Source organism: Orussus abietinus, unplaced genomic scaffold (genome assembly GCF_000612105.2).
Source record: "Orussus abietinus isolate OABI.00-Male unplaced genomic scaffold, Oabi_2.0 scaffold495, whole genome shotgun sequence".
Lineage (NCBI taxonomy): Eukaryota > Metazoa > Arthropoda > Insecta > Hymenoptera > Orussidae > Orussus > Orussus abietinus.
Genome location: NW_019394638.1, coordinates 34261 through 58606, shown reverse-complemented (window position 1 = coordinate 58606; position 24346 = coordinate 34261). Strand labels below are relative to the sequence as shown.

Below are 24346 nucleotides of genomic sequence, written 5' to 3'. Positions count from 1 at the left end.
GGTGAAAGCTAACGTACGAAATCAGAGGGCAGCACATGGTCGATCGCGCGACCCTTCTCGTAAGCAATCTCCCAACTCATCTCTGTTCTCGACCTGCAATATGTTATGATATGAGTGTTACACGATTATTTGAGTTATTTCACGTGATTACGTGGACGTTTTCGAAGGAAAATGAAGCCAACTGGGCATTAGGTACTCGCAGACTGCAAGTCCGAACGTATGCGCATTTAACTGATTTGTGGCTTGTTTTGCGTGAAGACTCGCGCCTTTGGAGCTTTCAATGTTCTCAGTGAATCTTATGAAGTATTGAAACTGAAGGTCTTTTCGTTTTGGTTTTCTGTATTTTTGGTTTAACTTTTGAGGACTGTCTTAACTTTAATAAAGTTATAATGTCTGGATCTTCGGTGGACGAAGAAGTTCGGTCACCCGATATCTTTTCCGATTCAGGAAGCACAGCGAATACGTCTAATACCTTGGAGGAATGTATGTAGAATTTTATTTGACTTTTTGTGATTTGAGAATGCGTTTTATAGTGAAAATTATTCGTACGTTATAGCTGCAATGTCTGTGGATTGTAATGAACCGGAGCCAACGACGGATGTACCCGAATGGAAAGGAATTAGTATGGATGATATTTATAAAGGATTTGGACCATTTGGTTGTCAACAACATCCATCAATTTCTCCTTCTTCGACACACGTTGTGTTAATACAAGTAAGACTGTTTTAGGATAATATTGAATTTTTACATGATGTGATCTGTATTGAAACTAATTCGAGATATCAAGTAACTCCTCCGTCGTTATAGTAAACACAGCGCGATAACATGTTAAATATTGTTTTTATAGCTACCATTACCTACACGTGGGCTACCAAAACCATATCCTTTTCAGCAAAAAGATAAGTGGTGTCAGGGTTATGTGCGAATGCCTCATTCTGCCCATAGTCTTTATCCTGTAGCTCAAGTAAGTGAATATATTTAACATGTAATGATGATTGTTTCTTGAAAGTATTATATCATTTAGCTACAGACAAATTATTTCTAGGCTAATGGAAGCAATGCATTTCGTTCCCGATGGGAAGTAATTCAAGAGGCATTACTTCAAAACTTTGTTTCCGTCTCTCAAATGGAAGCTGCCATTCTATCGTACAATAATAAATATGTTCAGCGGTGGGATTTTGCAGCATTGCGTCATTTCTTCTCACAGGTTAATCTTATATTCTTTTAATATAAGTATAACTATGTCAAGCTTTAATTTGGTCGTTTAAAGAAATTAATCTTTAGGTTGTAGATGAAGAGGAGGCTACTCATTTTTTCAAGGAATTATTCCCAAAAATCGTACAACTTGCTTTACAACTTCCTACATTGGTGACTGGAGCCATTCCTCTTTTAAAAAGACACACAAATGGGTCCATCAGTCTCAGTCAAATTCAGGCAGCTTCCCTCCTTGCCAATGCATTTTTGTGCACCTTCCCTAGACGCAATTCAACCAATCCGCAATCAGAATATGCAAAATATCCATATATCAATTTCAATAGGTAATGTAAAATATTCAATTAATTTATTTTGTTGCTTCACTGCAAAGATACATTCGTTTTCATGGCTGTTTTGTTTTAGATTATTTTCAGCTTTTCGAGAAGGAAGATACAATTCATCTAAATGTGTGATGGAGAAATTAAAATGCATCTTTCACTACTTCAGGAGGGTAACATCCAAAGGTGGAATATAGACCTGTATCTTTGATTGACTTGAAGAATTACTGGGCTAACACACCGTTATGATTTTTCCATAGAGCAGCACCAGAAGGTATTATAACTATACAACGACGTTATATTCCGAAAGAAGAATGTCCTAGATGGGATCAACAGGAGTGCAAATTACCACTATTGCATATAACCAGTAAAGGAACCATTGAGACCGAAGGTGCAGGTCTCTTACAAGTGGACTTCGCAAATAAGTAAGCTACTTCACTGTTTAAAGTGTACAATATTTAAAAATGATATTTATTTGTCAGGTATGTAGGTGGTGGAGTTTTAGGAACTGGTTGTGTTCAAGAGGAAATACGTTTTGTAATATGTCCAGAATTGATGGTAACAATGTTGGTTACTGAAGCTTTGGATGATACCGAAGCTCTTATTGTAACTGGAGTGGAACGATACAGTAAATATAAAGGCTACAGTAGTAATTTTGAATGGGCTGGTGATTTTGTTGATGAAACTCCAAAAGACAGTAGCGGACGTAGGAAAACGTCAGTCGTCGCTATAGATGCTTTGTACTTCAAACATCCACATATTCAGTATAATACGAGTAACATAATACGAGAATTGAATAAGGTTGCAAATGTTGTATAAATTATTTGTATGAACCTTTTGCCTTGAATAAGTCGACGTCAATGCATTCTCTTATATGTATCTAGGCATATGTGGGCTTCAGTTGCTCCGAAATGCACTCGGACAATTTACCTGCCATAGCTACTGGTAATTGGGGTTGTGGCGCTTTTCATGGAAGTCCCCAATTAAAGGTATTATTGCAACTAATGGCTGCTGCTGTTGCTGGTCGACCTATGGTGTACTTTACTTTCGGAGATATGGGTCTCAGAGATAATGTGGCTGCAATGTATTGGCATTTGATTGAAAATAATATAGATGTTGGTAAGAGAAGAATCGTTTTATAACATGTATTTTAAAAACTAAACTTTCCTTTCAAATAATGCCAACATTTTTCTTTTAGGTCGTTTATTCCAACTACTATCTCAATACCGTAGATCTTCGGCAGAAAATCATCCGGATTTTTACCGTTTCTTATATAACAGGAGCAAAATGAAACCTATAACAGAATATTTAAAAAAAACAGATCAGGTTGACTTAAAGGACCAATTGCCACAAAAAGGTCCTACAAAAACCATTGTCTCTGAAAAAAGTGTAACGCTGTGGGCCTCAAGGGCAAAACAAGCAGAAGACAAAAAACAAGAAATGTTGGAAAAGTGGTTAGAAGAAATTGAAGATGACAGCACAGAATGTAATACAACAAATAATGTAAAACAACAAAATCAAAGTTCTACAGATAATCAGGGTATAATAGACTTAAAGGAACATACCCAATCGTTAGACAATACTCAAAAAAGTCACGCTAACGGCACTCATAAAAAACAAACTGGTGATCATAAAAATAAATTTTCTTCGTCAAAGGAAACTAAGAAATCTTTCTTTTGGGATGACGATGAAGAAGAGAAGATCCAGAAAAAAAGTGACAAACCAGATGGACTTGATATTTTCGATACCTTGAAATGGATGACTGAAAAAGAAATATCAAAAACTGACAGTAAAAGTAACGTGCCAGAAACAACTAATATAGTAGATAAAATTAGTTTGCCAAATGAAAAAGAAACTTCCTGTTCTAAAACTGAAAAGGAAGAGCAAAACAAACTACAAGAACTTCATTTTTCTCCCACAAGGGCAGAGCTTCATGAAAACAAAGTCATGCAACAAACATCAGTTAACACACCCAGTAAAAACGGTGATACCAAGAAGTCACATTCTGCCACAATTAATTCCCAAAAATGTATAGACGTTAAACGTTCTCAAAAATCAAGCCAACGAAAGATTTCTGACTTCTTCGGACCAGTCAGGGAAAAATCGTAACCTCTGTACAAAAGTAACCCTACATCCTCTTGCACATTTTGTAAATATACATGTATACGTATATCCACTGTTGTAATAAATTTATTGAAGAAATCGAAGTTGTTTGCGTATCATATAAGCTTTAAAAAAATACGGATATTTCGATGTCTACAAAAACAAAAGTAATACAGTTTTATTAAAATAACTTATTTCCCTCTAGACTCTGAAACAGCGATACATTAGAATATTCCTAGTATTCAATTATTTAACTATTTTATTTAAATTGCATTACGATGCGGTGCAGAATAAATAACAATTCTGAAAAAATAGCACGCCGAATGTTTATACATTTTTTTAATCCCGATTGGTTCTGTGATTTAAAAATGCCGCTCTCTGGAGTGCGTGGGAGGAGTAGTCGCGATTATCAGAGAGTCACGTGAGAAGTATCGACGTATCGCGTCGGCTGGTGGCCCGACCAAATCGTGAAATACCAAAATGGCCACTACAACTGAAATATTAAATCCTCTCGTTGGAAAAGTAATTTTCCGAAAGAAAATGTAGGATTTCTCACCGCCCATCACGTCTCAGGTAACGTCCGATATTCTCACTCACAACTCGTGTGGTTTTTTCGAAAGTTAGGTTAGTGTCATCCGCGGAATTAGTGGGCGTATTTCATAGCAAAAGGCAATGACATTTACCTGGCGATTTGACAGGCACAGATATAAATATTGAGCCAAACTCTGTGCATACGATGTTTCACAAATGCTATACGCACATCTAATTGTTGCCCCGCAAAACAGATAGCAGTGATAAGGGAAAAGTGTCGGACGATTGTCTCTCCTCGGACGATGCTCTGTGAATATATCATTTTTCATCAATGAAAAATTCGAGTGATCGTGGAGTTATTGCGATGCATTATTGCTGCACTCGACAGTCACAGAGCTACGGTAGATTGGCGCTGTATCGGGCAGTGAATTCAATCGGTACTTTATGAGCGATAGATAAGTCGAATATTTAATGATACTGTTGCCAGCTGCATTTTTACTGGCCTATGCTGCATTTTCATTGCTTCATTCAGTTTTGAAAATCAATGTCATTGCAGTCTGGGCTTCATGATTCCCATGCCAGGTTACATCTGAAAATATTATTTTCCCATCATCTGAAATGTACTTCTTGGTCCTAATCCATGTTTTGAATGGAACTTTTGGACTGGTAACCGTCAAAATATGTCAGTTATAATGGATGATAGGTGAGGAGCGCTCTGTGTCATTTGTTTCCTGATAATTCTCTATTCAATCTACATTTCATGCATCCAATATGAATAAGTCAATACTTATTATTCATTAATCTTTAATCATTTAAATAGGCGACGCTTCTTCTATTTTATGAAATATTTTTTCATGTTTATAGCACATTACCAAGCATGAACATAATGCGTAAATTAAAAGGGGGTGGCAGCGTCGGGAGTGTGGGTTCCAGTAGCAGCGGAGGCTTGGATGAATCCACAAGCGGAGCGAACCCGCAGCATACTGCTCTGGGTCTGATGCACCTGAAAAAGCTTTTTTCAGAATACACTCACCCTCCACACCCCCTATCTGAAGCAGAACGTGATGATAAACTGTATAATATGCTGCCTTTGTTCTGCAAGGTTTGTATCAATCTTTTGATATACGACTTTAGACTTAAGTTCGTCTTCTGAGCTACATTTATAAAGATAGACATTCGTCTACCTCTAATATGGAGAAGAATCACTGTATTATGTAGGAACTTTAAAAAGGTTGAATTATTTTAAGTATGTATGATGAAGTATGTATAGTATGGCCATAGCTATTGAAATTTAATCATTTACCATGGTCAGGTGTTTAATTACTTCCTCCTATATATTTTATGGTCTCGTTATGTGATCACGTACAAAACAAGTTTCGGAGTACTTTATTGGCTTCAGTGGTGTAACTTTCTCCTTTGTGGTTATCTTGGGGTCTGGCAAGAAGTCTGAACATATTTATGATTTAATTTAATCATACCCTTTCATTTTAAAATTCAATGTACTTTTATTGAGTATTAATAATTATCATTTATCTGTTTTAGGTATTTGGATCCAGTCCATCTGGGGATATGAATGAGAAGTTTTGGGATATTTTAGCATTTACACAGCAAGTATCTGCATTGATGGTATCTGAAATTAGCAGAAGGGCAAGCAATCAGAGTACCGAAACAGCAAGTTGTGCTATTGTAAAGTTTTTAGAAATTGAAAACAGTGAAGAGTCCAGCAATGGGTGGATGCTACTATCTGCATTAAATCTACTAGCTGCTGGCGATACTTCTTTGATACTGGTAAGAAGATTAGTTCAATTTGTATTGTCAACAATCTAATGTTCTGGTGATTCTTAAGGCTATGACAACTGCTTCCGTTCCATCGACTTTGGTAAAGTGCCTCTACTTGTTCTTTGATTTACCGGAAATGAGCGAAGACGAGGCAGATGTTACCGATACAAATAGTGAATTCACACCTCGAGAACGTAGAATACTCCTACAAAAGATTTTTGTTCAGGTAATATTATACGTTTTTTTTTCACCACATATATTGATTTTTGTTCTCTTTTGATGAGTGGATTGAATTTGATTTACAGCTGCTAGTACGATTATGCAGTCACCCATATCCGGCGGAAGAACTTGCCCGCAAAGATGATTTAACTTTACTGTTCTCGGCGATAACTAGCTGGTGTCCTCATTACAATGTAATGTGGCGGAAAAGTGCAGCAGAAGTTCTAATGACCTTATCTCGTCACGGCCTTACGCAGAGTGTTGTTTCATACATACACAGTAAGTTTCGCTTCTAGCTGAGTCATCAACTTCAACAAAAGATGTTGCATTAAGATTACTATCACTAATTACATTGTTTCATAGATAAAGGATGCATAGCACTTTGCATTGATAATATGCAACGAGTGCCCGAATTAGCCCCATTGGAGGTGGTTGAAATGTTTGTGACAGTATTCTGTTTCTTAAAAGATTCCAGTGAAGTATCTCAGACATTGTTGGATGATTTCCGTGCTTGTCAAGGATACGTATTTCTATCGGAATTTTTATTGAAGTATGCATTTGTTAAATGTGCATTAGTTTATATTTATTTGTTATTGGTTACACAGGATGATCATAATGAAATTTTTATTAATAGACACGCGCCATCAAGATTGGAACAAGACGAGAAAGCTGAGGCACAGGACGCAATTAGGAATCTGGTCTTAATGTTAGCGTCACTTACCATGTGTGGTCATACAGAGTTAAAACCAAGTCAAACCAGTATGGGATCTCTTTTTCAAATGTTAGGCTTTACGTTACCTCAACCGAGTAATAGAGGTAATATTAAAGAACAGTTATTAATATTTAACAGTTTCTTACAACTTACTGTTTTCTTAGGTGGCAGTGTCCGTAACGTGCAAGCATTCAAGGTTCTACAATCAGTATTTGTCAAATCCAATTCATCTCTATTGTGCTGTACTATACTCGACGCCATATCAAGCGTTTATCATAGCGACAACGCCAATTATTTCATTTTGGAGGGACAGAATACTTTGTCACAATTCTCCGAAAAAATTCATCTGAAAAATCCAGAAATTCAAAAGAAGTTCTTCCAGCTCATAGAATTTATAGTATTTCAATTAAATTTCGTGCCTTGCATAGAACTCGTATCTCTGTCTATATTACTGAAGAAAAACAATTCGGTCAGTTGCAGTATTATGTGCGTGGAAACTCTTCTAAATATACTGAGGTAATTGGATTTTTATATCGAGTTTCTTTATATTATTATATAATTAAAAAATTCCAATAAATTTCTAACGCTTTCTTTCCATATTTTTTAGACATAATGGAATATTCAAAGATGTTTATCAAGAAGTTGGCATCCTTGAAGTATTTGTGACATGTCTTCATCGCTATGCCACATTATTAAAGGATAAACAAGCTGCCACGGATAAGGGATTGGGTACGTATTAAGGAGAGTTTCTTCTTTGCGTGAGAATTGAAATATTAATGTATTTGTATCGGTCCTTATACTTTTCAGAATACAAAATGTGCCCGGAACAAGAACGACTTGGTTTTTTAGTGATGGAGGCTTTAACAACACTTTTGGCAGGAAGTACACAAAATGCTAATGTATTTAGGGAATGTGGAGGAGCGCGATGCGCTCACAATCTTGTACCGTACGCCGATTGTAGACATCAAGCCCTTGGCATCGTTAGGGAGCTAATACTCAGTGCAGGTGGTGACGACGACATGGCAACTTTACTCGGTGTCATGCATTCTGCACCACCCAGTGCACTTGTACTCAAAACTCATATACTAAAAGTAAATGAAACTTTAAATTTTCTGTATCAAGTGTCCGAAGAGCATCCTCACATGATTTAATTACTTTTCAGTCTTTGCTCTCTTGTCTTCGAGAATCGCACCGAACAAGAACCGTATTCCGTAAAGTTGGCGGTTTTGTTTACGTAATGTCTGTTCTTGTATCTTTGGAAGGTCGATTAGGCACCCAAATGTTACAAAGTGCAGAACCGTGCAACGATCTCAGTCAGCGAACCCCTCAAGAAGAAGCCCAATTGTTGACGCTGTTGCATGTTGTCTTTCATACAATTAGTACAGCCATGAGATTTGAACCTGCAAATGCGAAATTTTTTCATCACGAGGTTTGTAAGCAATGTATCTCCGATAACGTGATTCTAAACAGAACGTTATACAAATTTTTATCCCACATTAGATATGCCAATCGAGTCTCTGCGATACCTTACGACTTCTCGGTTGTTTCTCAACTGATACCAAAGTTACCGAAACCGACGTTATGCTAACATTAAATTATCATAATACTCTACTTGCCCTATTTACCAGTAACGTGTTAGAACCAACATTTCCTGGTGAAATGCCAAAAACTTTGGGATACGCGTGTATATTATTGAGGCTCCTTTACGATGTTGCACTGGATGCTTTCGATAAGCCTAATCTCACTGGTGTGAGTATAAGGTCTCCAAGCCATAAACAGACTACTGTGGAGGTAGGTTTCTAATTTAAATAAAAATGATTCTAAGTACTAAATAAAAATATTTTAGCATCAGAAATTACTGGATTCGCCTGGAAGCGGGAAAAGATGCAATGTAAATTCTCTAAATCTGAATCCTCCTGCTCCGGAGCCAATTGTTGTTCATCCCGGAATTGTTGTTGGCATGTTACATCTGCTACCTTCGATTCACGAACCTTCCAATCCTCAGTTTGCTTTGGCACTTCAATTGTATATAGCTGAAGTCATCAAAAGCTTGGTACGCTCTGAAAGGAATCAGCAAGTCATGTGCGATGCTGGAATGGCGGGAGAATTATTAATGATGGGCAGAATTGCTCTGCAAGATGAAACACATCCTCTCCATCAGCCATTGCAATACATCATAGAAAGACTTGCAGCTCAATCGCTGGAACCCAAAGACTTGAGGTAAACGTTGTTTTTAAAGTAATTGAAAGTTTATACAATTAAACAACGTAAATATTAATAATTCCTAAACCTCTTTCATTTATCAGGGAATTTTTGAGACTTGGCGATCCATTATGCTGCATATGCTTAGATGAAATGGAAACTAACAAGCCGAAAGGAGGTCCTGTTCCATTGACTCGAATAAAAACCTTGGTATCGATGACTACCCCCAAAGATTTTAGAGCACATGGTTCTTGCACGTTACCATCCTTCGTTGAATTCGATATGAGTGCAGAAGGGTTTGCGTGTCTGTATTTACCCAGTGTCGCACCACAAAGCACCACACCACCCACAGTAGTAACAGCTGATAACAGCGTACTTGGTGGAATTGGATCAGGTAAATCCCAGGTTATATTAACCATGAAAAATGGTAACTTCCGATTAACTGACAAAATGAAAATTCTGTAGGTGATAGATTGTTTCCCCCACAAACTGGATTAACATACAGCACTTGGATATGTGTCGATAAATTCAGTGATCCCCGAACAGATCCGCATTGTGTGAGATTGTTGACTTTGGTACGGAGTCCTCAATCGGCTCGAGATTTAATTTGCTTCACTGCCGTCCTCAGTGCAAGAGATAAAGCCATTATTGTTTCCACTCAAGAGACCGCCTTGCTTCAGAGTAAGTTTAGCACTGCACTATATTTATCATGTACTTTAAATACATCGTAATGCGTTCTTTAGTCTAAGTGTGAGAAAATAAAACTTTATTACTAGATGTGAGCGAGTGGGAGCCAGAGCGAGCAGGTGAATCCGCAGCTAGAGTGTGGTGTCCGGATTTACTTCATGAAGGGCAGTGGCATCATATTGTGATAGTGTTGAATCGCGCTGTCTTGAAGAACTCCAGTTTCTCATTATACTTAGATGGCCAACACGTACACAGTCAAAAGGTTGTATATACATTTTCTCAAGTCGCTAAAGTTACCGTTCTGTATTTCCTTATCGTTTTCCTCCTTTCAACTTTTAGCTGCATTACATTACGCAAAGCCCAGGAGGAGTTGCGACAAATTTAACCGTAGCATCACCCGTGTATGGTTATATAGGAACGCCTCCATGTTGGCGACGGTATTCCCGACTTACATGGAAACAAGGACCGTGTCATTTGGTAGAAGAAGTATTTAACTCTCATAGCGTAGCTATTTTGTTTAAATTAGGGCCTCATTACATGGGTAGTATGCAAGCACCGCAAATAACTGGTAAGTAAAGTACGAGTGTAATAAGAAAGCAGTTGCAGTTTGCACTGCATTATTGAAAATTACTACTTTGTTCGCCTAGGACCTGAGCCTTTACCAGCTTTAGTAGCTGAAGAAAAGGTCGTTTTTGGATTGAATGCCAAAGCCATGTCGCAGCTGACACTTGCGAAAATTAGAAAAGTATATAGTAGGGCTGATAACAAGTCAATAGCTAAACAGGTGTGTAACCACACTTCTTGCTCGTTATATTAACTTCTGAATTTGCTCCTTGTTCTATGCAATAATTGATTTCGCAGCTGGGCATGTCGTCTCATGAGAACGCTACACCGATTAGAATTTTACACAACTCTGCTGGACACCTGAGTGGACCAGCGAGGGCATTGGGTGGTGTTGTGGTTGGTTATTTAGGAGTTCGAGTTTTTAATCCTCGACCAGTTGCCACTATGATTGACAATGTTGGTGGCTGCTCCGTTTTACTTGGTCAGTTTAAAAATATTACCACTGTAAATTTGTTTCTCTAACTTATTGTCTAACATTCTGGTTTATTTAGGAATGATTGCAATGGCTCAAGATGTGGAATCACTTTATGCTGCTGTAAAAGCATTAGTATGCGTCGTACGCTCTAATCAAGCAGCCCAACAAGAAATGGATCGGCGAAGAGGTTACCAAACTTTGGCAATGTTGCTGAGAAGGAAGTGTCCCCTTTTGAACAGTCACATATTGCACCTCACATTTAGTTTGGTAGGTACGGTCGACAGTGGAAGGGAAACCAGTGCTATTCCTAATGTTACTGCTTTCCAAGATCTTTTATGCGACCTGGAGGTAAGAGCATAACACATAAGATAGCAACTTTGTTTCTTTTTGCAATGTCTCACATGTTATCACTAAAATAAACCGTACTATTTAATTAAATTCAGGTTTGGCACGAAGCACCAGGAGAATTGCTACGTTCTCTCCTGGAACACTTGTACGAATTGATTGCAGAGTCTAGCGAGAAGCGTACAAATTTAAGGCTCATGAGAGATTTGCAATTAGTACACAAACTGCTGCACATTTTAAGCGATGTAAAACAGAACGCTACAAGACAAGTACTTTTAGCACTGTTAAACATATTACTGGGTCAACCTCGGCAAGCTGATTTATTGTGGTACGATGTTGTATTACCCGTTACTTTCTTAAATTGTCGAAAATAAATATACGTTAAATAAAGAACTTTACTCATCTTTCCAGGTTTGGGCAATTTATCGTGGCTACTTTGCCAGTTTCCTCCGAGAAACATTTAGTATTGCGCGAAGCCGATGGTTCGAAAGACGGAGAGGGTGAATGTATACTATTAAGGAATCGATGCTTACAGCTTTTACATTCATTGCTGTTCAATGGGTCGAAAGTAAATACAAGGTAAATGATCGAATAAATGTCTTTAGCCATTTAATCTCTATAACATTGAACTCTACGCAGCATGTGTGAAGAGGTGGCACGCGTTTTGGGATTGGATTGGGTGCTCCTATTCCTGCAAGCCGGTCTTCACAACTCTACAGTGGTTTGGGGGCTACGTATATTGGTTGCAATCTGTTCGGTACAATCGATATTACAAAAATTCAAGGAAGGAACGAGTAACGGAGGCTGGTTACGCCACACAGACCACAACAAAGTAGCATTAGCGTTAGGTACAGGGCTAAAATGACTATGTTTAAATTAATTTTAGGGTTGACACTGTTTAGTGGTTGAACATTTTCAATACGTGCGTTGTACTGATTTTTGTAATATTTTGTAGGATGTCATCAACAGATGTCCGGAGGTGATATAAAAACCGCAGGACTTCATGTCCCAGGCTTCCAACACCTTGGCTGGTTACTCCCTCAGCACGTAGATCTTGATCCTGAACTATACTTCTTATTTATTGCTCTCACGATGGGCCAACCTGTAAAATTACTGCCTGCTGATTCGAAGGTACTATTCAGATTCTTAAAATAGGGTTTTTTGTTTTGATGATCTCACATGCTACGGTGGAATAATATATTTTCCAGCTGGACCTCAATAATGTCTGGAACTTCATGTTCGGCGTACCGGCAAATCATTCGCTATCTTCATATGCTAGCAGAATCAATCTTTGTCCTGAGGCTGTAGTTACGCTCTTGGCCATGGTTCGCACCATGCTTAACAGTTATTCTACTGGGTAAGTAGACGCAGCTTTCAGTAATTCACGGGCATTAACTATTTAATCTTACTAGAAACGTATTTTTGTAGTCAAGCGATTAAAGAAGTAATGTAATTATTTTTTTTTGGTTACAGCCCAGAGAATTTGCCAGAATGGCTCACTGACTATCCAGTGACAATAATCCAATTCTTATTCTTTCTGTATCACAATTTTACCGATTTCATGCATGTGTTCATGTCAGCTGAGGTACTGGGGGCACTGGCTGGGACCTTATTCCCAAAGCCAGGAAACTGTCAAGACAGCAGCGGTGCCAGCACTCCATCGGATGAGGTAAATATTACTCCAAAATTACCGAGCAAGTATCAAAATAATGGGTTAATTAAAAATTAAACCTTTTCTAGGAACCGGTGTTGGTGCGGTCTCCGTCGAAAGACGTGAGTCTTACAAACCACCCGGCTCGGAAATTTGTCATGGATTTTCTCAGAGTTATTATAGTCGATTCCCTTTCACTGCCCGTAACCGCAAAATCACCACCTGCGATCGATCTTGTTTTGGAAGCTTGGCCAGAACATGCTTCTACTGGACAACAAACTCGTTACCAAACAGAAGTTTTGTCAATTTTAATGGACCATTTACTGGCAGCGGATGTTCTTATTGGCGAACAAGCTGCCTTGCCGGTTGTACCTGGCGGTTCTGCTAATAATATTACCAATAATGTATGTTACGTTGCTGCCAGGATAGTCGATAAATTGTGGCAAGGTGAAGTTGCTTGATTTTTAAATCATAAAGACCTTAATATTCTGTAACACATAGATCGATGTACTACAATAGTTCTCAATGTTTAATGTTACAGGCGCTTTAACCAAAGATCCACACGAAGTATTTGATTTTATCGTAAAACTTATCGGCCAAGCGAAACGAAGACCTGGTGCTGTCAGTATGGAAGGTCTTCATCATTGCCTAAATAGGACAATCTTATTTCTCCTGTCGCGATCTACGGAGTCTATCGCCGATCAAATGGCTGTTTTAGAAGCGTTGCACAAACTTACAAACCATAGGTTCGTATCAATGATTTACGTTTATTTTATATTTTCCTACAATCACTCATACGTATAACATTTTCCTTGTTTTTCCTTAGGCTGTTAGTTTTTGGTGCTGGGAATCATGAACTAGAGTTTATCGGTTGTTTGACGTATTGTCTTCTTCAATTGACAGCTGATATAAAGATTATGTTGGACACCAATATGAAAACCACTTGGCATGTCAATCCACAAGTTGAATCCAGCGATGACAGGTTAACATCTCATCAGGGACATAATTTAATGGCTGTGGCTGCATTGAGAGTGTGGGAAGAACTTTACGTTTGCAAGAAGCCCGCTATTGAAGAAGTATTTAAAATTACTTTACCTCAACCAACGGGTAACGAACGAGCTCCTGACTTAGGAGCCGTGAGGGATCAAGTTTATGAAGCTGCGACAAGATTATGGTTGAATTATGTAGTATTGGAGAGAAAAGCTTCATACCGAGTACCTTGGGAATTTCATAATCAAATTCAATCGGTTAGCGAAATTCTCTTTGAACTACTTCTTTTAATTAGGAACTACATTTTCTCTTGAATGTGACCATTCTTGTAGCAGTGCGTACTGAAATTTTATATAAAATGTGATATGAATTTTTCTAATCTTCCTAGAAAATCCAAAAAGTAACCGGAGGTTTGACGAGACTGGCAAGTAGGACAAAGGTTAGAAAAGAGGAATCCATACGAGTTAGGCTAAGACTTCATCAGAATACTGTGGCACAATGGACAGAACAACATGTAGCTCTGGTCAGAGAACTTGCAGCAGCAAGACGTTTACAGCATCAACAGACCTATCAGCACACCCAGCGTTACGTATATCAAGTATGTTATCATAGATGACATATAACAAGACTAACTTTTAAGTAATAGTATTAATCGAAACTATCTAAATTAATTTTTTTTCCCTTTTAGGAATGGTTACAAACAGAAACAGAATTGACAAGGGAAAGAGGTTTATGGGGTTCGACTGCACCTACTAAATTGGACAAATGGATGCTGGATATGACAGAAGGTCCTTGCAGAATGCGCAAAAAAATGATGAAAAATGATTTGTTCTACATTCACTATCCGTACAGGCCAGAACTGGAACATCCCGATAATGTGAGTAAAGAAATAAAATAAAATCGAGAAATGTCGTGTTGAAGAATACGTGAAAGTTAATTGTTATATTGAAATATATGTGTTTTTTTTTCTACGTAGAAACAATTGAAGTACAAAGTAGCCAGTAGTCTGGACAGCAAGGACTATTATTTAAAGCAACTGGATAACGCATCGGGAATGTTCGAACGAGAACGCGATCCAGTGATCGACGATACTCCCTTAAATGTTAACGAAGTGTCAACCGAGAGTGAACCGCCAATGGTGCCTTGCACATTGGAGCGTCATGCCAGCGAGCCTGATGAAACTGCAGAAGATAATGAACAGGAAGAAGAGAATAACCAGGCTGTACCAGATAACCAGACTCTCCTTCGACTGCTTGAAGAGCACGAGAAGGTACATTTGTAAAGCCATCGTTATAATTTTGTTTTACTCCTCCAGTTGCTCTAATATTAATGTAATGCTCTTAGATAAGCCACATGTTCAGGTGTGCAAGAATACAAGGGTTAGATACAACGGAAGGTCTTTTACTTTTTGGCAAAGAACATTTTTACGTCATCGATGGATTTACTTTATCAAAGTCGAGGGAAATAAGGGATATCGAGAGCTTGCCCGAAGCTTATGAACCTATATTGCCTTCACCTGGATCTCCTAGACGATCCAGGGCTATGAGACAGTGTTCGAAATTTAATTACGAAGACATTAGGTATGTAAATAGTAATCAACATTCTTTTCAATACTTATAATTTCTAGAACGTCGTTACATGCTCATTTTTTATCAGGGAGGTCCATAAGAGAAGATACCTATTACAACCGATGGCGTTGGAAGTTTTCAGCGGAGATGGTAGAAATTACCTCTTGGCATTTCCGCGTAAAGTACGGAATAAAGTTTATCAAAGGTTCATGACTTTCGCTACTGCCATCGCTGACAGTGCCCAACAATCAGTGGCTGGTCAAAAGAGAACAGCAAATGTCGAGCAGGCTACGGGATTGTTGTCGAATCTAATTGGGGAAACGTCTGTTACGCAGCGATGGGTGGTTCGTGTCTCAATATAAATCTACTATTATAATAACTCTGATAATATGATAATTCTGAAAATATTCAGTAATGTTAACACTTTATTTTATTTTTGTATAGAGGGGAGAAATATCTAACTTTCAATATCTGATGCACCTCAATACGCTGGCTGGTCGTAGTTACAATGACCTTATGCAGTATCCCATCTTTCCTTGGATATTGGCCGATTATGACAGCGAAGAATTAGATTTAGCCGATCAAGCGACCTTCCGAGATTTCGCAAGACCCATGGGTGCACAAAGCTCTGAGCGATTACTACAATTTAGGAAGAGGTAGATTGATCCCAATGGTTTTCAAAAGAGTCTTACGAGACTTTTACTAAATTCGCGTCCCCTTGTGAGTAAGGTGTAATAACATTTTCATTGTTAATAGATATAAAGAATGGGATGATCCACACGGAGAAACTCCACCGTATCATTACGGTACACATTATTCGTCAGCAATGATAGTGTGTTCTTATTTGGTAAGAATGGAGCCATTCACGCAGCATTTCCTCAGGTTGCAGGTCGGTAATACCATTAATAAGAATGAATCGTTCGTATACAGATTTTGTCAGGAACGAAAAAATTCATATTTTTAGGGAGGTCACTTTGATTTGGCCGACAGAATGTTTAACAGCGTTAAGGAAGCATGGCTCTCGGCTTCTAAACACAATATGGCAGATGTAAAGGAACTGATACCAGAGTTCTTCTACTTGCCAGAATTTCTTGTCAATTCCAATCACTTTGATCTAGGTACGTAAATAAATTCAATTGGAAATGTTTCATCTATGTAGTTGTATTCCAGTTGCTTACTTAAAATATTTCGTGATTTCAAAATAACACTGAACAAACATTTAAGGCTCGAAACAAAGTGGCGTTCAACTTGGAGATATAGTTCTTCCTCCATGGGCGAAACAGGATCCTCGTGAATTCATTCGAATGCATCGTCTCGCTTTAGAATGCGACTTTGTCTCTCAACATTTACATCATTGGATAGATTTAATATTCGGATGTAAACAGAACGGCCCAGGGGCCGTAGAGGCTGTCAATGTATTTCACCATCTTTTTTACGAGGGGAACGTCGATATTTATAAGTTAGTATTCAGTCATTTGATTCTTTTCTTACCGTATTCGGTCTCGTTTATTACTAAGTTCTCTTTTACAGTATCGACGATCCTTTGAAGAAAAATGCAACGATCGGGTTTATCAATAATTTTGGTCAAATTCCGAAGCAGCTATTTAAAAAGCCACATCCATCTAAAAAGATGTCTCAGAGGACTAGCGTTATCGACCCTGGTCCTATCACGCCTGGACTTAGCATAACAACGTCCGATAGACTGTTCTTCCACAATCTTGACAATCTAAAACCATCTTTGCAACCGATTAAGGGTACTTCATGATTACATATTAAAACGTAGTTTATTTGAATTTTCTCCCGGGTTCTTGGAAATGATTTTCATCGTGAACTTCCCAACTTTCACAGAATTAAAGGGCCCTGTCGGACAAATTTTACACTTGGATAAGGCTGTACTTGCAGTGGAACAGAATAAAACCCTGATTCCACCATCGTACAACAAGTACGTCGCGTGGGGCTTTGCAGATCATTCACTAAGAATAGGAAACTATGATAGCGATAAAGCAATATTTGTCTGTGAGGGTATGATGCAAAGCAGTGGGGAAATAGTGGCCTGTGTCTGTCCATCATCCAAGTTAATCGTAACTGCAGGCACTAGTTCCGTAAGTACTTCAAAACTTATTCCACTGAAAATTCGTCACAACTAGTACTAGCTTTCTCATAAAGTTTACGGTTACTAGTAGTAGAGTATATATTTTGCTCCTACTAGGTGGTAACTATTTGGGAATACGCAAAACGGCAGCTTTCTATTAAACAATGTTTATACGGGCATACGGATGCTGTAACGTGTCTGGCCTCAAGTCCGGCATACAACGTTATAGTATCAGGATCGAGAGACAGTACAGCCATCATTTGGGATCTGTCGAGATGTCTTTTTGTGCGGCAACTCAGGGGACATGCTGGACCTGTTGCTGCCGTTGCCATAAACGACTTAACGGTATGTCTAAACTGTTCCATTTAATTTTCAACCATACTAATCCTAATCCATAACTTCTATTTAGGGTGATATTGCGACTTGCGCGGCAACGTGGTTGCACGTGTGGAGTATTAACGGGGAAGAATTAGCAAGTGTTAATACTTGTGTTGGCAGAGCCGACAGGATGCAACAGATTCTTTGTGTAGCATTTAGTCAAACGCATGAGTGGGATTCTCAAAATGTCATCATGACAGGTTCAACGGATGGAGTTGCTCGTGTAAGCAACTGTTCTTGACTGCATTGTTACGTTTTATTGCATTCTATTGACTGCAGTATTAAACTGAACTACGTTTTATCATCTTTTTAGATGTGGTCGATGGATTACGTGCAAGTGCCTGCCGAGGAAGACAAACCAAAAGAAGTGGAACCTGAAGCAGAGAAGAAAGGGAAGCCAGGTGGCGAAGAAGCTCAGAGCGAAAGTACAAAGAAGAGAGTGCACGATCTCGTTAAGCAAATGAGTATTTCTGCCGAAGGAGCAGGTAAGACCGGTTGCGACTGATTGGTAGAAACTTTGCTTATACTTTGTGACAAACTTTTACCAGCAGGCATGCTTGCGAAAAGCGGATCGGAGAGCAGCCTCTCAGAACCTGAGAATACCAAAGAAGCATCGAGACTGCACGAAGAAAAGGAGGAGTGCTCGGATAATGAGTCCAGCAATGGATCCGGTAGCAAACCCTCGCCTCAGAGTAATCATTCTACTACCGTTGTTCTTCGAAGAAAAAATCGAGGTAATCCGATGTTTCGGAAAAGTGAAGGTGGAGGTCGTGCCGACAGTGACGGGACACAAACTAGGTAACTTTGTAACCTTATTTACACTAGTAGTGATGATATTCACTATAGCGGGGTGATGTCTGTATGTATCTCCGTATTTCAATTATGTCAGTCGAATATAATGCTTTTCCTTCTTAGCGAATTGACGAATATTTCTGGAGATTCCGAAGGGGCATTACGAGCGAGTAAAAGTGACACCAGTCTGACGGACAGCTTTGTGGTCGTTACGGAAGCAGATACTAAGCCTAAGAAGATCAATCCTCAGAACATTTTAAGGGAAGGCTTTAAATGGCAGCGACAGTTGGTTTTCCGAAGCAAACTGACAATGCACACTGCCTACGATCGCAAAGATAATACCGAGCCGGCATCTATCACTGCTCTCGCGGTATCGAGGTATGTCAAAGACAATAAAGTGGTCGAAGAATTGTGAGTAACCCGCTCGAGTATTCTGCCTTTTAGGGACCATAGAGCCGTGTACGTAGGGGATGCCAGAGGAAGAGTGTTTTCTTGGAGTGTATGCGAACAACCGGGTCGAACGGTAGCTGATCATTGGCTGAAAGACGAAGGAGCTGATTCTTGCGTAGGCTGTGGAGTTAGATTCAATCTTTACGAGAGGCGTCACCATTGTCGCAATTGTGGACAGGTGTTTTGCTCTAAGTACGTTTAGTTTTTTTTTCCTTTCAGCCTGCGTAAGCTATAATTTACGTAAAAGGAGTTTATGAAAAAATAATAATGACAAATAACCTTTAAATTCCTTTGCAGATGCAGCCGATTTGAATCCAAGATATCCAGACTTGGCATTTTGAAACCTGTAAGGGTTTGCCAAGGATGCTACTCCACACTTCGCCCTCAAAACTCTACGGAAAGCAACACTTAATATGGTAATCCGAAATTACCCGTGATATACGTTCTTCGTTTAGACGAATATTTATTTTATTTGTACATATTCATGAGTGTAACCGTACACCTCCTCGAAGAAGTAGAATTCACGTTAGGGGGGTGTAAACGTTGCCTGGAATTTCGGTGGGTAATTATGTTGGAGCCCCCACGTTTTATTGCTTCATGACACGGCAGTACGGATATCGATTGAGAATACGTCAATGCAGGGGCCTCTTCGTAAATATAACGCACTTCTTCGATAAACTCCTGCACTTACGTTTGAAAACTACATTTACACTCGAGCCAGCTATTTTTATCAGGACTACGCGATCGAATATATTGTACCGCGACGTTTAAACGGGACTATCCCACTTTTTCACATACAAAAAAAAAGAAGCACGATATGCAATGTATCGTTTACAAATAGTGCCGTTGGTACTGACTATTACTAATGTGCTAAGACGTGCGGATAAGAGTCTGACTAATTACACGTAGTCGAAGTAACCACCAAAGTGCGGATATATTACATTACGCGGGTATAAACCGTGTCGAAGGGGATGATTTGGTAATACGTTTTCACGCAAGGGATCGAACGAGTGCATTCTGCGATCCAGTTTTCCATCTATAAAAATTGTATAGGTAGACTCTCGTAAGCAGTAGTTCCCGGAATATTATACATATAACCATCGGTGTTACATGCATAGGGGACAATTTATTATTCGTAATCTGTGATTCTTAATTTTACATTATTATTTAGATACGGTAAAAAGAAAGGATTTAATGACGTTTGATACTTGCATTATATATACATATATATATATATATGTATATATATGATTTCGTACGAACTATTAACTTCATATTAATGTATACATACACTGTGCGAAGTATTGGTTTTGCAACACATGTGGTATACACTAACTTATATTTATTAGTTGGTACGTATTTTACGGTATAATTTGGCAGAATAATAGCGGAAAAGTATTGGATATTTAGAACACACGTATGTTTGATGATCCTCAATATTTATCTCTTTTTCTTTTCTACGGTTGTAATGACATTGTGGTACGTGTCCATTATCTTTCAAGCTATATCCCACATTCAACGAGCGCAACCAACACGAACACGTTGCCTTTTATTTGTCCATTATGCTTAATTTATTCAAACGTGCTACTACACAATAGACAATACCGTATTTGCGTAAGAATTACAAGGAAACCGTAGACTCTAATCGTAACGCCGATAAGTGAAGGTATATACAAATCCAGACGTTTGTTTACAACTTAGATAATAGTATTACCCTCATATATATATATATATATATACATATACATATAGTAAAAAAAAACCTGGATCGTCGCGAGAACAGTACTAATATATCCGATGAACGAGGTTTATAAAATTTTAAACAATCGACACGCGTTCCGGGAAAAAAATTCACGAGAGTGCTAGCTCGAGTAAGAGTTACCGAAAAATGTCAATTGTAGCCTTTTGAGCTAATTAATACGTTCATAAGATCGGAACAACAAAGACGTATTCGTTAATTGGTATTAATTTGTATGTCTTTTATATTCGGTTGTTTGAATTATTTTGACGCGCTGTGAATTTTTAAAACTTGACCTCCCTTAACGAGAGAAATTTGGAGACCCAATTTACTATCTAAACATTATATATATATATTCGTAAAATACGAAACAAAGTGTCAAGCGATTCGTAGACATTTCGTACTATTTATTGCTCCGATAACTTCGCACAAATCAGGATCGAGGTAGCTGGAAAAACTATTAAAACCGACGTTAATAATTATGACAGTATTGCACTTACTAAAGTTACTAAGTAAGACAGTACGCCCTACTGTTTCCAAACGCGTAAATGTTCTAAAGTATAATCAATTATCTATGCGAATTCGTAAGAACGTCATAACAGAATTAAAATAATGAATATGGGGAAAGCGCTTTGATGATCTGAATTTCAGATAACGTTTTTATCTGCTAATAATCTACATGCTATTATTATGTCTTATTCATTTTTCTGGTCGATGATTCCAATGAAAAGCTAAAGCTACTGTTACTAGGTAAACCATACATCATACATAAGGAAATAATCTAACGATACAAAGCAGCAAAATCTAACCGATACAATTTCCTTGTTTAGTAAATTATTAAATGATTAGCGCTGCCGCGTTATTTATCTATTTATTTATTTCAAAGAACACAGAAATGATGTGTGCGGTAATATTCTCAAAGTAAATTTGCTGTTACTAATCTGTATCACATTTTTATGTGAAGATTCAAAGATTTCACTTTTTTACTTCTCCCAGACACAAGACATTTTCTAATCAAATGTGCTTTCGGTGTCATCGTACCTTTCCTCATATAAATTTGCTAAATTTATTATCTTTAACAGTATTATTTATAATTGGTCAAATCGGATATTATTTGTACATATAAATTCTAATGATGGCATGAGTTTTGCAGACGATTTAATTTTTGAAATATTGTATATGTTGCCATCTCGAGGCAAATGTATAATATACAAGAGAGATGTCCTAGTCCATGTAACATTAAAAGTATTATAGGTGTTTTTATTAAAAAGATGGTGGATGTGCCATAAAAGGCGTTAATTGTTGTTTAAATATATTCGAGTTCGTTTGGTTCACTTGTAATATCTACAAGAGTATACATCAGAATCGATCAATCACGTGGATTATTTTTATATAACAGTGTGTTCGAAGTATGATCATTTTAATTAATCAGTATCGGTTCACAAGAGAAGTCCTGACTAATTGAGAAAAGAGAATACAAGAATAATGTAGAGTCCACTTCTTAAGTCGAGGCATCGGCCTACTTGCAATTACAATTTTATTTTATAAGCTAACTTCTTTCTGCAGCTAGCCTTTTGCAACTCTACATAATAACGATTGGAACCTTCAGTTGCAATATTAGTAAGGCCGGAGTTGCACTTAATGTTTCACCCAACCCACTAATAAATCATTTATCTTTGTAACTAATAACGTAGAATGCTTATATTACCTTGTGGAGTAGTTAAATAATTGTAAAATTCAGATTGTCGGATAAAGATATCGCCACGATCAAAATCTATTTTGAAAAGTTGATACGTCAAAGTAATATCGTAATTCCTTCTCATTGATAATTAGGTAAATAAAATTATCCTCTCGAACGAGTAATTACTGCTGAATTTTCGGTAGCATTGCCGCCAAATGTGCGCCATAAAAAATGTAGAACTGGAGCATCGTTTTAATCTGCAAAATCCTGAGATAGTTGCCTAATGCAAAATAAAATGATGGATATTTTTCAAAACAAATATTTGAGTTCCCCTGTCTGAGAACGCTGACCTATTGGTCTCTTCGTTTTCTCTTCTTAAATACTTTAACTTGTAATTTCGTAATCTTACGTCTATTGATGGCACAGATTTGGGTCCGCCCAATTTCTTTTAATTTTTTACCCGACGAGTTGGCATTGACATCTCGAACTCACAATTAAAAACAAGTCTCCAACGTTAATCGCTAAATCAAGATTAGAATACGTCTAATCGTTTATTTATATTCATATTTCCGTGTAACCTAAAAATAAAGAATTTTACGCCGAGGAATCTTGTTCCACGGTTGAGGATCAATCACGAGGACACGTGTGTGTGAAGAATTAATAAGTCCGAGATTTATTCGTTATAGTGCTTCGTTTAACCGTGGCCGAATATGAATTAGTGAACGGCCCCTAGATAAATGATGTCAAGTGTAGTATTTACTCGACAGGATTTGATAGATGAATCAGAATTGGAGCGATTAACGATCAGACCTCAATTTGTATATAATTAAGAGAATTAAATCTAGTATTGTAAGCTTCCATCGTTTAGCGATGTAAGTGATGAGAAATAGACTTTAGAAAAATCGTGTCTAATCGGGTCTGTTTCGCTCTCTAGTGTGATCTGTGGACAGCCAGTCATGAGACTAATTATGCTAACGAGTAATAGGAGGGAATACCATCCCTAAGATCTCTAAAATACTTGAAATTATTTATTGCTAAAAGTATCGTGTATCATCGCGCAAGTTTATTGTTACTGATTTTCCACGGATCATGTAATGGCGAAAAATCTGCACCCTGAATGTAATAATCAGGGCTTGGATTTTGGCTAGTCCTTTGACAATGTTGATGTGCGTTTCATTAGAATTATGCTCCAACCACATGAGTTCACATTTTGTTAATTATCTAATTGGAAAGAAGTAAACAGACCGAATAAATCAATTTGCATTTTCATTTAAAATACTGAGGGAAAAAATTTGAAGTAATTAAAAACCAATTTCGGGGTAACATCGACTATTATTTTTCTATCTTTCGCAGCCCTAACGGGCATTTTAATTCAATGTGTATGCGCAATTGTATTCCTTATTTAATTAAGTGGATAACTTTAGTGATAGAATACCTATCAAGAAAAAATAGCATCCATGTCAAAACATATCAAATTTCGAGCCCTGATGATAACAAATATTAATGCCCAACGCGTGTACGTATGAAGGTGGATGTGTGTGTGCGCTCCGTATATGTACATATGCACACCGTTATGCATATACAGAAATATACATGTCTGTGTAGTGTACTGATAAAACCATCATTTACATTGTATGTAGGTAGTTCCGTCGCTGGTTGATACTCGAAGAATGTTGCATAGTTGATCTTGATCAAATATAGCTTTATTGAATGGGCCAAAACCTTGTACAAGTCTTTTATTTTAAATCCGATCCTATCTTATCCTTATCGTGGATAATTAAACAGACCATTTTCACTAAAATAACTGACAAGCTAAACATCCTTTAAATCAATGAAGTTAATTTAAATTTAATAAAA

At 37.8% G+C, this 24346-nt stretch overlaps 2 protein-coding genes across 5 annotated transcripts; both read left to right on the top strand.

The window, feature by feature from the left end:
- The first annotated feature begins 53 nt into the window (after positions 1–53).
- Positions 54–3847, top strand: LOC105703329 (poly(ADP-ribose) glycohydrolase). Its single transcript, XM_012431649.2, has 10 exons — positions 54–483; positions 557–714; positions 848–964; positions 1046–1207; positions 1285–1538; positions 1618–1718; positions 1798–1957; positions 2015–2333; positions 2417–2651; positions 2731–3847. Exons 1-10 carry the CDS (start codon positions 390–392, stop codon positions 3639–3641), a joined length of 2511 nt encoding a protein of 836 aa, XP_012287072.1. The 5' UTR covers positions 54–389; the 3' UTR covers positions 3642–3847.
- A 247-nt stretch (positions 3848–4094) lies between these two features.
- Positions 4095–24210, top strand: LOC105703325 (WD repeat and FYVE domain-containing protein 3). Of its 4 annotated transcripts, none has more exons than XM_023432910.1 (47): positions 4095–4208; positions 5031–5268; positions 5709–5954; positions 6013–6171; positions 6251–6443; positions 6528–6714; positions 6799–6980; positions 7041–7392; positions 7484–7605; positions 7684–7967; positions 8039–8305; positions 8377–8667; positions 8723–9096; positions 9183–9472; positions 9544–9759; positions 9855–10027; positions 10105–10333; positions 10413–10549; positions 10627–10810; positions 10881–11152; positions 11248–11477; positions 11561–11728; positions 11789–11997; positions 12105–12280; positions 12358–12506; positions 12623–12818; positions 12890–13247; positions 13342–13546; positions 13627–14047; positions 14179–14388; positions 14479–14667; positions 14767–15060; positions 15135–15370; positions 15447–15702; positions 15803–16014; positions 16115–16247; positions 16323–16476; positions 16583–16817; positions 16889–17112; positions 17207–17460; positions 17568–17795; positions 17860–18051; positions 18142–18313; positions 18377–18626; positions 18744–18998; positions 19065–19262; positions 19368–24210. In XM_023432910.1, exons 2-47 carry the CDS (start codon positions 5044–5046, stop codon positions 19480–19482), a joined length of 10302 nt encoding a protein of 3433 aa, XP_023288678.1. In that variant the 5' UTR covers positions 4095–4208; positions 5031–5043; the 3' UTR covers positions 19483–24210. The 4 variants fall into 4 exon arrangements, with proteins under 4 accessions (XP_023288678.1, XP_023288677.1, XP_012287063.1 ...); XM_023432909.1 differs by lacking the exon at positions 4095–4208 and adding an exon at positions 4734–4869 and having other exon boundaries at positions 7708–7967; XM_012431640.1 differs by lacking the exon at positions 4095–4208 and adding an exon at positions 4734–4869 and having other exon boundaries at positions 18380–18626.
- The last annotated feature ends 136 nt before the right edge of the window (positions 24211–24346 follow it).

What these genes read in the sequence shown, in the direction of transcription:
- LOC105703325 (XM_012431639.1), top strand. Translation starts at nt 4,847, where the DNA reads ATGTCAGTTATAATGGATGATAG. An exon ending in TGCCACGGATAAGGGATTGG is followed by an intron (nt 7,606 to 7,683) that starts GTACGTATTAAG and finishes TATACTTTTCAG; the next exon opens with AATACAAAATGTGCCCGGAA. An exon ending in CTGTTACGCAGCGATGGGTG is followed by an intron (nt 15,703 to 15,802) that starts GTTCGTGTCTCA and finishes ATTTTTGTATAG; the next exon opens with AGGGGAGAAATATCTAACTT.
- LOC105703329 (XM_012431649.2), top strand. Translation starts at nt 390, where the DNA reads ATGTCTGGATCTTCGGTGGACGAAGAAGTTCGGTCACCCGATATCTTT. An exon ending in CACACGTTGTGTTAATACAA is followed by an intron (nt 715 to 847) that starts GTAAGACTGTTT and finishes TTGTTTTTATAG; the next exon opens with CTACCATTACCTACACGTGG. An exon ending in TAATACGAGAATTGAATAAG is followed by an intron (nt 2,334 to 2,416) that starts GTTGCAAATGTT and finishes ATATGTATCTAG; the next exon opens with GCATATGTGGGCTTCAGTTG.